The sequence below is a fragment of the Lepisma saccharinum genome, chromosome 18 (assembly GCF_977018435.1).
Source record: "Lepisma saccharinum chromosome 18, izLepSacc3.1, whole genome shotgun sequence".
In the NCBI taxonomy this organism is placed as follows: domain Eukaryota; kingdom Metazoa; phylum Arthropoda; class Insecta; order Zygentoma; family Lepismatidae; genus Lepisma; species Lepisma saccharinum.
In genome coordinates, this window is record NC_139246.1 from 12,622,123 (window position 1) to 12,638,861 (window position 16,739).

The 16,739-nt window shown below is 37.0% G+C and overlaps 1 protein-coding gene across 3 annotated transcripts in view; it reads left to right on the forward strand.

The window, feature by feature from the left end:
- LOC146001854 (uncharacterized) overlaps positions 1 to 16,739 on the forward strand; it is a 54,032-nt gene that overhangs the window by 18,983 nt on the left and 18,310 nt on the right. For 2 of the 3 annotated variants that reach the window (XM_083139555.1, XM_083139553.1), the window contains exons 1-2: positions 10,297 to 10,365; positions 12,780 to 12,853. In XM_083139555.1, the coding sequence (XP_082995681.1) occupies positions 12,805 to 12,853 (49 nt within the window). In that variant the 5' untranslated portion in view covers positions 10,297 to 10,365; positions 12,780 to 12,804. Of the gene's footprint in view, positions 1 to 10,296; positions 10,366 to 12,779; positions 12,854 to 16,739 lie in introns of those variants that run through there. The other variant, XM_083139554.1, reaches the window with a different exon arrangement.

The following is a 16,739-nucleotide window of genomic DNA, read 5'->3' on the forward strand; positions in this document are numbered from 1 at the left end:
AAGTAAAGAAACTTATCTCAGAATGAAAATTCCACAGATTTTTAAAACGAATGACTGGAAACGGATCACACATAATTCCCTTGCCAAAATCTAGTGGTCTAAAATTCATTTGAAGACTGAAAGTATATACACTAGTGTCCAAAATTAAAGCAACAAAGAGAAATCCTTTCCTCGTGTGATTTATTTGTTGATAAATTTGCCAAGTTTAACGTGTTGCTCTCGTGATTTTTTTGTTGATAAATCCTGACAGGGGGGTTTTATGGCGCAGGTTGCGCCATCGAGATTTTTTGGGGGGGATTTTTCCCTTCAAACAATATAAAATTCAACATTTATATCTTTTCCAAACTATATGTAAAAATTTTACACCTTAAATGCACCATATTTAATCCATTAGATGAAGAAATGAAAGTGTTTAGGGCATTATCGAAGGGGGGATATCGAACTCCCATATATTCGGCCTTAATTGACACGTGGGTTCTGAGGGGGATTCTGAATTAAACTTTGGGGGGGGGGGGGGACAGTATCCAACTCTAGGTCTTAGATTATGGTGAGTGCTTTAGTTAGAGGGGGATTGAGCATTAAATTGAAGGGAGTATCCAATTCTTGTGTAATGCTATTGTCTTAGACTCTTGCAGAAATTCTGGTGGAAACTGAGAATTAATTTTTTGGAGGAGGCAATATCTACTCTTCAATATTAACAGTAAGTCTAAAATTGACATGGAAATTTTGGTGGTAGGATTGAGTATGACTTTTTAAAGGGGGAAATAGAAAGCTCTTGATAAAGTGTTAAATCTTAAGATTGTCAAGGGATTTCTGTAGTGGAGAGAGAGTTCAAACATTACATTTTGGAGACCGTATTTAGCGATAAGGCATCCACACGTTTTCGACCCCGAATATGCAAAAGGAAAAGCTGGAAAAGGAAAAGACTAAATATCTCGGAATCTTAAGAAAGTATTGAACCCCATTAAATTAATATTCTTCAAAGCCTGCAAAGAAATGGATGTAAACATTTTCTTCCTACGATGTGTGTTTGGCGCTTTAATGAGATGAATATGAAGTTTTTATACTAAAGCTACATTACAAGACAAGCGATATTCTCGATTGATTCATTTGTTTTTTTAAGTCTACTTTATGCACTCTAAGGCTAATCGGGACTGAACCTACAGTTTAAAGTGGGATCCACGCGATATTCTCGATTATGATGAACGATTTTAGGGGTGGTCTTGAGTGATGGCACCCCTGTTTAGGGAGGAGGGGCAGATCAAGTATAGTGTTCAGTAAAGCTAAGGAAAAAGTTACTTTCGGTAGACACGCTGTCGTAATTAAATATTTTGTGGGGATTATGATATGGTTAAAGGGCGCGAATGATATGATTTGGGGGAAACGCATGACATGATTTTGGGGGGGATGCGCCATTGGCCTTAGGGGGATGGGCACCCCTCAATCCTGCCACATTAAGGTTAGTTTATTTTCTATCTTAAACTAGTTGTCTATGACATCATAAATATTACTATCACGTGATCGTATTATGTGGTGAAATGGACACACGGGAAAGAATTTCCGTTTGTTGCTTTAATTTTGGACATTAGTATATATTTCCAAGTTCCAAAACCAAATATATGAAGTATGTTTATATAAATGTTACTTTCAAGCCGACAGTGGTCCTGTATGCAAAATATTAACATGTTATTTGATCCTGGTGAGTTGTAATTTTTAGTGTAGAAACTAATTTCAATTAATCCGCATAATAAAAACGGAGATATGTTTTGATCGGACCAGAATTATTATATTTCTTTAATTATGAAATGCTTATTGTATGTATGCTTAAAGTATATATATGAAAATATTATTAATGTTAATAAAGTATTGAGAATGAAAACTGATAAAATTATATCACATATTCAAGGTGTCCCATAAGTCTGGAACGATAGGAGAAGAACGAAACAAGTTAATGTTAGGAACTTATTATTGTACAACACACATGTCCCCACCAGCAAAATAACTTGGATTGGCTTCTCCTTAACAGAAAAAATGTAATATGAAAATACCTATTGTTCCAGACTTATGGGACACGCATTACATTTACTGCATTTATATTAAGTTATTGTAATATACAATTTGGTAATATTAAAGAAACCTGCTGAAATAATGATCCTTGTAATTGAGCTGAGAATTTTTCCTCTTGCCTAATGGAAACTGTTAATGAGTCTCCCCCACCCACACACACACACACACTGACACAAATATTTTCCCCGCCTTTGCCTAGCATCTCCATCTCAAATTAACTATACAAAGACGTTTCAACAATATCATTATATTAATTTATTTCAGAGCAGAAAAGAAGAACTCTAAAAATCCATGGATACGATTCGGACAGCACTAATGTAAGAATAGTTTGCACAAAATTCACACGAGAAAATTTGAACATTATAAACAAACTCATCGATAAATGCACACGCAAATACCTACTTAGTATATTGTTGAACGAAATGGAAAAACTAAAATTTTCAATAGGTTGTTGAGTTGGTGTTTTAAGTCAACTTTATGCACAGTAATCCACAGGGTATCGAACCCGAGACCCCTTGATTACAAGGCGACGACGCTACCACTGCGCCATCGGGGATGCCCAATTTTCAATACGTAATCTCCTTGGCGTTGAACTGCTAAGTACGTAGTAAAAATAGTGTAATGATTTTAATTGGAACATCATTATGATAATAACACATTGCCGTTGTACCTATATTTCTCAACAAACATACTCTTCTGCCCATAATGTACACCAAACATTTTAAAGTGTGCAATTATAATCCAATGTACGCGATATAATGAAACTATAATTAGTGTCTTAGTAATGTTAGAAGGAATTAATAGCCTGCAATTATATTCAGTGGCGTGCCCAAGGGTGGGTTGGTGGAGGTTATAATCCCACTTTGACCCAGAATTCCTAAAAGGAAGAACGTCACAAATAGTACAATATGGCAAAATGAGAACCGACTGCCCAAAAAATGTGTACGTAACCCTTTCCTTTTCAAAACCATAGGCACGCCAATTTATATTAATGTACAAGTAATGATTGGAATGTTACTGTGATGAGGATAGTTTGCTGTTGTTCTTTAATACGGAGGTTTTGACAAGAGAGCCAAACATTTTGTTCCAATCTCATCATTGATAAGGCCTTACTTTGAAGGAGAAGAGTTCTTTTATTTCCGAATCATGTGGGCGTACAAGTTTGCATCTCAGCTTTTAGGTATAGCTCTTTTCAGTTCTTGCGGCGGGCGCTCTAGAAGCTGGCAGGGGAAGTGGGGAGAGGGGGTTACGCGACAGACCAACCAGACAACAGCAGTAACGCCGAGAGACACGACGCGGCAGGAAAAAGTACTACGTGAAACTTGTTCTACTGGCCGGTACGTTTCTTATCGTGCTGGATTGGTCGCTTCCCCGCTCCCCACTTCCCCTGCCAGGTTCTAGAGCGCCCGCCGTAAGAACTGAAAAGAGCGAACAGTAAATCAAATTTTGGTGATCATTTTTTAATTTTTTGAAAGATAGAAGTTTAAAACGACATGTTACAGAGAAATATCGACTGAAAATAAATAGATTAAGCAAAACTATCAAAAGTCACCTCATCAGTAGCATCATCAGCAAATTGGATGTTACATGTCATATTCAAATCTATAACGTACTGCAGTTTGAATTGATTGAAGTTTTTTTTTCCCCTCTTAAGCTTGATTCACATCTACACTCCAGTAACGCTGAGATCAACCACCCCCCCCCCCCATGGTCCGGTCAAATATCGTTGAATTGTTTTTAAAGAGAAGCATCCACGCTTGGCGCTCCAGTCAAGGTTCGTTCTATCACGCTCAGCTCGCAGTTCGGTCACGATCGGGTGGAAAGAATATTTGACTGGAGCGTTAGAAGCGGAGCTTGACTTTGCGAAGTTGGAGCGTTGATGTGAACGTCTGATAAGGTTCAGTAGCAGTCTTCAGACCTGTTGCAGTGCATACGTAGTTTTGTGCGTAGAAGATGAGTCGTCAGAAGGCAAAGACCTATTGAAACACAAAAATAGGTGAGTTATGATGAAATTCAATTCTGTTTGTAAAACATCGGTCAAAATATGTGATTTCATAAACCAGGGTAAAAGAAATTTAGGGAAAAAACTCACCGAAACAACCAAATTACAATTATAGCCAATGAAAAAAAAAAATAAGTAGGTTACTAACCACAAATATGATCCATAACTAGTAGTTGTAACGACCTTTTTCCAACCTGTTGCATCAATTAAAATCCTTAAATCAAAAAGATATCCTATTGACGGTCATGCTTTCCCGGACAACCAAATTACACTTTTGTGTGTGCAAAGGGAAAGGACGTGGTGTTCGACCCTCTGCCAAGGGAAAAATCATTCTTGATATCTAGCCCCGAATCAAGATTAACAACAAACTTGTTCTTCGTTTACGGAAAACGATACGAAATTACTTTCTTTGTTAAGTCGAGGGAGGCCACATTTCAACCGATGTGCGTAACAATCGTGTCCTTGAGACTAGGCTTACAACGTGATGTAAGCTACGACACCAGGTTCGAATCCCGGCTTGGGCATGGATGTTCATTGTGATGTTCCTTAATCAATTTAATCATATTACCACTCATTCTCATCCTCACGATTAGTCAAAACCGTCATAAAAGCGAAGTAAATCAACCAAGTCAATGAATCCCCACTTCCGCAATTATTTTTCTTCTTTGTCATTTTCTTCTAATTAACGCCAGTGCTGCAACAGCTAAGTCCGTCGTTGAAAATCTCTTAAACATTGCAGTTAGCGAATCGGCAGGCTTTTTATACAGAAAAATCGGTGTATTCTGTGAAGAAAGCAACACCAGACTCACGTTGATCGTACCTTTACCGGGGCGAAGCTTGTCTGCTAGTGTGGATACCCCTGACCAGGGCCGGATTAAGGTGGGTGCTATTGATGCTGCAGCATTAGACCCATTCCTGAAATAGGCCCAGATGAAAACAGACGAGAATTTTCCGAAATCTGGACAGTTTTCTTTTGCTATTTTAACCTGAAAATAAATCTTAGAATGAAATTTGGAGCCCCAATTTCGGACGCCTAGACACAGGCAGTAAATTTTTCACCTTGAAAGTTAGTTGTACAGAAAAAATCGACGATATGCAGCATCAGGCCCAATTTCGTCTCAATCCGGCCCTGTCCCTGACCGTGAGCGGAGCGTTTCACTTGAGATGTGAATCAAGCCTTAAACGTAGGAATATTGTGTTTGTGCATATTTTGTATTTTCATTGTATTCAACCTTGCGTTTGTTTTGGAGACAGTTTTTTCCCCCTTTCCAAATATTCCTGCCTATATTATATTGAAAGTCGGATGACATCATCTTTAAGATAAGCAGAGTGAGGTGGGGGGGAAGAAATAAAATAATGCGATATATATATATATATATATATCAGTGGCGTATTCTGAGTCTTAAGACCTGGATTAGCTCACTATGACACCTGGTGCTAGGCTATGGAGCAAGGGAGAAGACTAGGCACATTCTTGACGTCTTCAAGAAAGCCACGTTGCCATCCCAACGGTAGTCAGGTTGCAAATTTCTAAGAATTCATGTTGCCAACTCCTAAGAATTCAGGTTGCCGACTTCAGAATAGCCATTTTTTTAATCAGGTTAATTCACAGTTTCTAATCGATTTTGCTTCAGTATTTTACTTTCTAAGCTTCAGGCTTCGCAGATAGCGTAGCTAGCCTGAAATATATGATCCTGGTGGGGGGTGTATACATACAACTATGTATGTATGTACAGATTTGACGAACGCGGTTCTCTATGATAATAGCGTGGAATGTATGTCGGTGCACGGATGAGTTTCGCAACTCAAAGGTGATGATTAGGGCTGGGAAGTTGAGGAAAAATCATTTTTTTCCCTATTGTCCGAAGACGAGGCCCAACATAATATATGTTAATTTTGGGTTATTTTAGGCCAGAAAAAGGTGGGTTTTATTTGTCCTTGTTTTGCTTTTTCGGCGTTTTTTGTCTTATTGGTCCTTTTTTAGCATTTTTTAAAGGTGTTAACGGCTTTTCTTGCAACTTCGCCTTCTTTCGACTACGTTTTTACTGCTCATTCTCAATTCCAATCATCATCAGCTCATCACCTCTTAAATATCCTTTCTGTAGTAAAGAAAAAAAGAAAGAAATATATTTGAACCATCCCTGAAACGAGAGAAAAACATTTTTGGACGACTGAAGCAGGTACTGTATTATTATACTGTATTACTGTATTATTAAGTTATTAATTAATTTGGATCACATCTATACCTCCTTTTTTCCGTTTTTAGGTCCTTTTTTTGATATTTTTAGGTCTTCTTTTGGCAATTTGTAGGTCTTCAACTTCCGAGCCCTCGTGATGAGAAAGGAGTTTCGTAGGTAACCGTCCGGTCACTTCCGTGTTGAACGTGGTGCAATTGCAAAAAACGCGGCAGTGATCCGAAAGTGTCAGATTGTTTAGAGAGGAGAGCTGTAGGTTATGGAAAGGAGAGAGAGGGGTTCGAGACGTATAAGTTCCATCTTCCCTTGTGTCTGCCATTCTCAATCACGACGGTGGTTCTATAAACATACTTCGTTTTGATTATTTTATCTGGTCAGGTTTGTACCTCAAACGAAGTCCATCTTGGGGACATGAATAAGCGAGTGGCGAGCCATTAGGGCTTCGACACGTGTTATCCCCTTATCTCTCGCGCAATAGCGATAAGCAAATTATCGGATGGACTCCATCTCTCATGCCCATATAAGATGTCGCCATTAATCTCAACCTTAGACAGGAGAGCGATAAGGGAGAATATAAGTAAGCAGTTGTGATTTATGATTTACTTCATCACACTATTATGCCATTTAATATAGTAAAGCTACGATTTAATTCATATGAAACAGAACATTTATGACCAAGAAAAACCGACAATTGCAAAGCGTTGAACAATGTTCTTATTGGAAATCTAGGAAATTCTGAAATTGCATTCGTATGCGATTAATGAAATATTTGACAACGATTTTACATTTTATAGAAGAGTGTCAATGTTTACTGCAAGAGATAAATTAGCCACAGCAAAGACAACCATTTTGCTTCCAAATGATGACGTAACATCAAAAACTCGAAAGAGGTATGATGTATTTTCTAGGCAATACAGGTGTATTTTGATACATAAGAACAGGAACTCTGTGATACAAAATAATTACACAAAGTATACTACTACATGCCACTTCCAAAGATATGTAGGCAATTCTTTTTAATTTTCATTATCTAAACTATAATTAAATAAGACGAAGTATTTTTTACTGTTGCTTGTACAATCTAACTTATTATCACATCAGTTTTACATCATAATATTTACATTATTATTTTTTGTACAATCGCAATTAAATAAGTTTAGACTAGGACGTTCCACCCCTCCGTGTTTTCTTCCTTACAAGTTGCAACAACCTTTTTTGATATATCTGCGTCGTTTTCTCTTCATCACAGAATGGACCTTAATAGTATTCTGTGAGTCCCTGCTTTCTTAGTTATTAACGGCGTGTTCTGAGCGGTCAACAGGCTGTCTTGAAAGGATTTATTTAAAACTGCTCGTAAATAACAAATGTTGAACATTCGCCATGAATTCAAGGCATTTTGCAGACTAACAAAGCTCTGGCGTTTTGATTCAAAGTCAGTCTGTAATTCTCTGTATAGCTTGTGTTGTGTTCTCTCCATGTCTATTTGTGATTGTCCTTTCCTTCATTTCATTTTATCACAATTCATCCTCATATTTGCAATTATTCAAACGTTGCACGAAAGCCAAATAAAATAAATGATTCAAAATTATTCAAAATAAAGTAAATTCCAATATTAATTTTAAGGAATTGTATCACTTCACGTCAGAAGGAAATTTGACAGCAAATCAATCCTGAAACATTTACTTAAGTGTTTAATATGTAGTACAATGAAACATTAAATGATGACGTAACAACGAAAAGTTGTTTTTCATCTACATTACTCTATACGTATATGTGAAGTTTTCTTAACTTGTGTTAATAATGAATAATAAGAATAATGATTCTGAGAGAATCATATTTTATAATGTTTGAATTTTCATTCGCTATGTACATGAGGAGATTTATTTGTGGTTCTTTTGTAGTAATTCCATCCTATGATCAAATTAAGAACTTGCAGCACAAAGAAACATTAATTGATAATAGCTTAGTTCAGTTTTGAAGGTGGACGTTTTTAATTTCTTCACCACGGAAAGGAGGTTGAAGTTTAAGTGCAAATATTGGATTTCATTCTCTACCATTATGTATCAGTATTGAATTTCTAATCATTCAATAATGTGCCTGAAGAATCGAAATCGAGAAAGCACATATACTTAACGAGTCTTTGTGTGTGCAATTACATGCTGTACATATAAAGTGTGACAAGTGACTACTGGCCTTTGTGGCGTCATGTGAATATAAGAATAAATCCGTTTAAAATATCTGTCTCGATCACTTTCTTTTGACTCGATCTTGTAGTACAGAGAAATGTCTATGTACTAACAAGATATCATTTCAAACCATACCGTTTCAAAGTTAGAGCCGACTAATACTCACGTTTAGCAACAGTTATCCAAAACCACACATTTCAGGAAATGTTATTTTGTAGACAAGTACCGTCAAACTTAGTAGAGATTTTGGCATCTAATGTGCCCTGCAAAATCCGTGGCGAGTGACAACACGAAAATTATACGCGAGGAACACTTTGTCCTTTATAAATGTACTGAAGGAATACCAAAAAAATTCCAAAATATTAGGGGGGCAAATACGTCAGTATTTTCGTGACGACGTTACCCCAGCAAATGGGGTAACTTCGTCATGTCTGCTTACGTTCCTGGCAGGTCAAAATTACCCCCATGAAGAGGGAAGATCGTCACGCTTCCGCAACCGTTTTCCCCTTTCTGATCAGTCGTAAAGCCTCCTGCACCTGATCGGAGGAATAGTTCTGATATTTCCTACCACCAACTACCTTCTTATATGTCCTTGGCATCGTGCACGAGAAAATGCTGCAAACAGCGCCAAAGCACAATGCACTTGCACACAACACACTTCCTCCCTTGATGTCCGCTCCACAACTGCACGTGTGTGGCTTCACACTCCCTTTGTTCCACCAGCATGTGACTCCTACCGACATCTATCGGTCTCATGACGAAGTTACCCTCAAAGACAAAGTTACTCCGTTTGACGGTACTAAAAATGGAGAAATTATATTTATACGTAACCGTAAAGAGAACATTTAAACAATTACAACAATATATAATACATAGGTATCACATGAAATGCAATGTTATAATGCCCTATTAGCACGACAATAGCGCGAAAGGGGAAAATGTCAAAACAAAGCAAACCAAGACAGGGAAAGAAGGCCACAAATAATAAAACTAGAAGGCAGGGCCGAAACTTCAACAAAAATGCAAAACCGACATGATTACTCCTGTCCTGTCTTGTCCTGGGCGATCACGTGAACAGCGAAGAGTGAAGTCAGGGTTCAATAACTCTAGGATGTTCCGGAAAAGGCACACGAATCAAAAACTTCAATTTTCAGTTTCTTTTTTTCAAGTCACACTGAATCTATTAAAGAAAATATGTTAAGTATGAGTTTAACTGGTCATGTGTAAAGATTGCAAACAGTAATGATACAATATGTATATCATGTTTGTAATGTTTGCTATTAAAGGAATAAACAGGAAAATTTCATTTTTAAAACTTAAGTGCTTTATGCCTGAACAGCCGTAATAGTCCTGTTGTGCAGTACGTTGTTACATTGTTATCCGTGAGAACATTGTATTTTCACAAGAACAGCCAAAGGAATGGTAAACATTTTTAAAATCTGAAATTAAAAGATAATACTCTAAATTTCATTTGCTGTGAAGACATTCAAACCATGGTAAAGAGAATTTGAAACAACTGCTCGCCCTAAAAAATTCTAGTTCTGATCCGAACATTGCAGCTTAAGATAGCGAAAGTGTTCGTTTGACATGCAATGATACCTGACCCACTTATCCCATTTACAATTAGCTTATTTCACTATACGCTACAGCTGTCAAATTGCATCGCGATAAAGGTGAAAGTCATATACGACAATCGGGCAATGAACAACCATGGAGTCAGTGGGATATCACAAGAAAACACCAAAGCCCCCTGCGGTTTTGGAAGAGAAAGCCATTGTATTAATAGTTCACGAGATATGAGTCTCATATATAAGGACAATGTGGTTCCCTGGGTAGTTCTTGTTCCCCTATATGTGATATAAGAATTTGAAAGGGGAATTTCGTGGGCCTAGGAAAAGACCCACCCTGTAACCAGGTAATGTGCTGTGATGTCAGAAGTTCTATTTGTTGTGTAGCTGTAGTCCACATCTATTCATATATTATATTAAGCCTTGTTTAATAAAACACAAAAATGCTGACCGAGGCAAAATTCATTGTAAAGTAAGACACTATATAAACGTAACGTTTCCAGCTTCTAACAGGGTCTTCTTCAGACAAATTTGTTGTGATTCTTTGTCTGAAGAAGACCCTGTTAGAGGGTAGAAACGATACGTTTAAAGTGTCTTACATTACAATGAATTTTGCCTCGGTCAGCATTTTTGTGTTTTATTTATTTGTAATTTCACGTTTTGTTTTGCGATTCGTTTATGTTTTTTCTCTAATTTTCACTCTGTTTTTACGGAACTCTTGGTGATATAAGAGCCTTACAAGATGTAGAACAGGAATACAGAAACGGTGTCAGTAATGGTACATATACACACGTGTTTTCCACATTTGGCTATTTGTGATTTCTAGGCGTATCTAGAATTTATTTCTGGGAGGGGCATGAAATATGCTATACGCATTTGATAACATGTAACACTGAACATTCTGAAATGAGCCTATATACAGGGTTAGTAAAAAAGAAGGAGTAATTTCAAAATCTTATTTCCAACAAACATAATCCGCACATCATTGGATATATCAAGGTTCAAAGTTTTGTTGTACAATTTGTTTCGTTGCTGTACTAACAACGATATTTTTGTCCTCGTTCCGGTTAAATGATGACGTCATAGGAAAAGTCGTTGAAGTGTGCTAAGATTTGCGAAGTGTGAAACCATAGCACAAATGCAACGTGAATTCTGGCGTAGATTGTACAAATAGCCGTCTCGTCATAACAAAATTTCAAACTTGGAACCTTCTTCTATCCAATGATGTGTTGACTACGTTCCTGTCGTGTATGGTTTGTTGGAAATAACGTTTTGAAATAGCTCCTTCTTTTTTACTAACCTTGTATATAATATCCACACAAAGGCAATTAGAAGGGTGCATATTAGGTCCAATTTGTAGCAAGATAAAGTAATCAGGACTGAATCAACCACAGTACAATATATCTCCACCAGGAAACGAACCCAAGGACCCTTTGATGATATGATGATTGCATTAGTATTTCTTCTGTGACATACAAGTAGTCCTAAGCTATTTGTATTACGAATGATTGCAGAAGGGGATAAGCTCGTGAGAATTAATTTCCTCAGACGGAAACTGTCACAAACATGTCGCCTTGTGTACAACAGTTAACATTATTGCCTTATAACCAAGTCCTGGGTTCGATTTCCCGTGTCGACTTTGACGAAAAGGTTCGTAAATCTTGGCACTAGATGTATTCGTGCTAAACTTTGGAAAGGCAGTACTCCAACAGGTGTTCTTCTTCATGTAATAATACAGCTAATATAGTATAGACCAGGTGGAGCTTCGGTAATCGCTAAATAATCCTCCTAAGCATTAACGCTCCTATTGCCTGCTTTCTCTAAACACATCCTGTGTTTGGGAACTATCTACATAGCAAATACTCTACCCCTGAAGTCTCTGAAACCTTAGTGTGTGTGTACATAACAAACCAAATAAACTGGTTACAAGTCCAAATAATTCATTATTCGATTGCTGTTGAAAAATAACACACTAACTCTAGCCTTCTTAAACCCGAAGGTTTATGGCTGCAGCAACACAAGCCTTCCATCTGTCCCTATCCTGGGCAAAACCAATCCAATCTTTTTCCATCCTTTCTGTCTATCTCAACGTCATCCATCCATCTTGGCCTTCCTACAGGTCTCTTACCATCAGGTTTCCCAACAAGAATCCTGTAAACTCTTCTTTCCTTTCCGATTCTTGCCCACCCAAGTCTTCTTGATTTAATGATTCTAATAATATCTCGACACGAATACAAATTATGTAGTTCTAAATTATGTATCCTTCTTCATTCCCCTGTCTCCTCATCCCTTTTAGGTCCACAAATTTTTCTAAGGATTTTATTACTGTGCATAAAGTGGACTTAAAACACCAACTATAAGGATTTTATTTTCATATACTCTTAATTTATGTTCCTCTTTTATTGTAAGGATCCAAGTTTCTCACCCATATAATACTACGGGCAATATTACCGTTTTGTATATTTTAACTTTTAGTTTCTTAGATATTATACGAGAAGATATAAGTTTATGAAGGGAAAAGTAACACACTACATAAGAATATTTATGAACGCTATCAAAAAGCTTGAAAATACATTTAGTTCAAAACTCAATAATTATAGGAAGACAATAATTGAAAAGGGAGACGGAATGAAATATAGGTTTAACAGAGGGGACAATAATTATAAATTAGCTTTAACTATACCCGATTGTAATTTCGTGTTTATTTTAAGTTAAAAATTACTTTTTCAATCACTCATATACTTTTCTTATTTTCTTACAGTAATCTGCTTTACCACAGCGAAAACATGTGGAAATTCATCATCTTTGTAGTCATTGTGTGCCACTTCAACAATGGTAAGTTTTCTTGCACTTTTAATATTCATTGAGGAAGAGAAGGGAAACTGTACCCACATAACTTTGAACTCACATTTTCAAGTTACTTACGGACATACAAATCTTAATGTTGTGCACTAATGTTTTAAGTATGTACAAAAATACAATGTGCAATATGTCCACCCATATGATGTAATTGTACACACAATTATTCTATCAATGATGAATGTATTTTTATAATACCATTGCGATAACAATTGACTTTGAGCACAAAGATTACATTTATACTTAATTTCTGCTGCGCTAGGTGATTTATTAATAACTCAAACGCATATCAACATTTAGAAAGTATCTTGTAATTTTTCATAAATACAAGGGAGGGTCAAATAAAAACATTCATTTGTTTTTATTTGTTATCTAGTAGATTTCTGTATGTAGAGTGTCACAAGTTTGCTGCATTAGCACATACTTATTGTTGATCTACATATGCTTTGAACTTTGAGTTAGTGCCTGTATGCCTTAAGAAGAATAAGTCTTTGGGGTCTACGTGCAGTCACTTATGAGCCACTGCGAAGGCCTTTCCACCCATCTGCCCGAGAACTGAGGCCATTGTCGAGCTTTCTCCTCCATTAGTAAACTTTCTGGTGTGGTAAGCATGCACAGAGATACTGAACTTTCATTTGCCGAGAAATTTCTGCAAGTTTTAGGCTGACAGAGGGCAAGAAGCCACTCCTCTTCACTGGTACAAGCAGGCCCGTGCCCAGGATTTTCTTGAGGGAGGGGACAGATCCAAAAATGTGTATATCCAACTATATCCAATCTATACGAGTATATGTCTAGATACTAGCATTTCTTGTGGTACAAGGTGGCCCCTGTGGGGGAGGTGGTTAGCTCATCGCGCTACGACGCCAGGGGTCCCGGGTTGGAATCATGGCCTGGGCATGGATATTTGTGAGATGTCCATTCATCATATCATCACTCATCTCCACTTTCGCAAATTAGCCAAAAGTGGCATAAAAAGCGAAGGAAAATAAATCAAATCAAATCGAATTCTTGTGGCACAAGGAATTATCATAATTCTGTTTAGAAAATAATATATTTGTAAATTAAATGATACGTATTAGCAATTATTATTACATTAAATAACTCCAAATAGGCTAATCGGGACTGGACCTACAGTTTGCAGTGGGATCCGAACTACTATATGCCTCCACCGGGTCTTGGTAGACAAGGCTTAGTATTAAGAGGCCATAGTTCAGTGACAAAAGTAGAGAAATGTGCGGGTTACTGTCTTCCATGCCTCCTAATCGCCACCACTGCTGGTAGCTTGCATCAATGGTTATAAAACTAATACTACCCAACATTGCAGACTTCTGGAGGCTACTTCTCTACACAATAAACTGAATAATTTACACAAGGGCAGAATTGAATTTTTTACAAATTTGTTATTTTTGTACCTTTTTATGTGTTCGTATTTAAAGATTTCATGGTTCGAGGTGGTGCATGAACCCTCTGGCGCCTCCCCTAGATTCGGGCCTGGGTACAAGTGTGTAGAGGAGGTGCCATCTTTTAAATAACAAAAATTGCGTTTTGAAACTCACTTTATGAGTGTTGGCCATGAGATTGTCTTATAAATAACAGTTAATACCTTATGTACATTTGAGGTGTATACAGTCTGTCGTGTAATTCTTGTCGGCCGTTTAAGGTTTTCATTTGATTTGTGTAATATTTGAAAATAATTCTTGCCATAACCCACTGTCCAGACCAAATTCATCACAGAATAAACCAAACATTTCTAGATCTTTCAACTTCAGTAAAGAAACAACATCTGTTGGATTGTCATTCTTGATTGATTCATTGAATTAGATTATTTTACCTCACTTTTCTGCCACTTATGGCTAAGTGATGATGCAGATGAGTGATGATATGATGAAATTGATGAAGGAACACTCATAGAGAACGTCCATGCCCTGGAACCCTTGCGTTGCATTATGATGTGCTAACCAGGATTGTCGTCCTGACACAATTGAGCATCTAAAACAATTTCTTCACGTTGCTTGTCAGCCAGGTCCGGATTTAGGTAGGGGTTTGGATGAGGGACACCAGTGAATAGAAAACTGCTTCTAAAACTAGGCACAAAATGAATCGATGGGAAGAAAACTGCTTTTAAAACTAGGCACAAAATGAACCAGTGGAGAGAAAACTGCTTTTAAATGTAGGCACAAAATGAACCGGTGGAAAGAAAACTGCTTTTAAAACTAGACATGAAATGAATGAAGAAACGAAATAGTGGAAATTTGATATAGTCTGAGCAATAGCTAACTATTTGAGAACTTGACTTTAGAAGGGTGGGGGATTACGCGTTTCCTTCCTCTCAGCACCCACATACAATACAATTCCCTCTGGGGTTTAAGACCTAAATAAAAAAGTAAATCTGGACAGACATAAGAAAGAATGAAGTGATTCTCCGGTGATAAGTAATTGGCTCCCTGAGTACAAATTCCCTTCTCTTGCTTGCTAATAACAATATTTAATGTTAAATCTATATTTATGCTAGTAAAATGTTCTAATTTTGTGCATATAGTAGGACTTGTTTTCAGCTTGCATAATTACTATATTTATCAGTTGATCACAGTATAGTGAAAATAAAACTCAACTACTACTAACTAATTCCATCATATATAATCTTGTCTGCCTGACCGTATGAAGAAGGTATAATTTATGATACATTATTATATTAATGTAATTATAAGAGGAAAAAAATCAAAATAACATTGTATGTTAGCTTGTGTACATATTCCAGACATTTCCATTTAGAGGATAAACACCCGTGCGTAGTTAGAGATCGGTTAGTTGATTGAACTCTCCAGCCTAACTATTGCCTATTTTTGTGGGAGCAGGGAAAGGTTTTACAAGCTCCCACCTTGATTCTTCTCATCCAACAGGTTAATTGGTGGCGGGGCTTGCCTCGAGTTGATATTTTGCTGGAGATGAGGCCTGCTCGAGAAAGGTTTTATAAACATTTCCATTTAGACATTTCTTTAGAAAATTATTGAAAACTAGTTAATGGGAGCAAGAGAAAGTGATTGGTTCTGCAGATTCCCTACGACACTTATGTGAAAAATGTTTGGGGCATATTACATGTGATTTGTTGGTGTTAGTGTCTGAATATACTGAATTGAACAAGTTGCAGTTGTGCTTACGATGTAACGGCGACATTACTACTAATTAGAAACTCACATATTCATGTTCCGAAGAATAATTTTAATTGTGCAATTTATATCTCAAACATATATTGTAACGGATGGGCACCCCTGTTTTTATGGGTGTTAAATGTTCGATTGGAAGGTATGTATTCAGAGTGAGAGTGGAAAATGACGTCACGTAGTTTTCACATCAAATACACATAACAATGGTATCGTAGAACTGCGTTACTGAGATAGAAAGGGTGGTAGAAGAGACAGAAATATTTATAAATGGACGATCAGAATGACGGATTTTGTGTACCCCCCTTCCTCATTTCCGTGTACAAGAAATTCTCAGAAGTTTGAAAATGAATCAGGAATGTTGTAATAGTGGTACCATTATATTGGTGGTCAACTGTTTTAATGAACAAACTTGCGAGTATCCGCTTTCATGATGGGCTTGGCTCACTTGCCCCCGTATAGAGAGTCGCCACTGATACAATGTCACTCGTGAGCAGTGATGTGCCGTACACTATAAGTTTACGTCTACATGCGTTGTCTACACGTAATCTATGCATATATTACATTGGGTTGTAGTTTACATAGACTACGTAGACAATCTAAAGTGTATCAAAATTAATTTTCAAGACTTTCATGAAAGGAAAGTGAAAGAAGATAAATAGTATGCAAAAAGAACAACAGATGGCAGTCGTGAGGCAAAA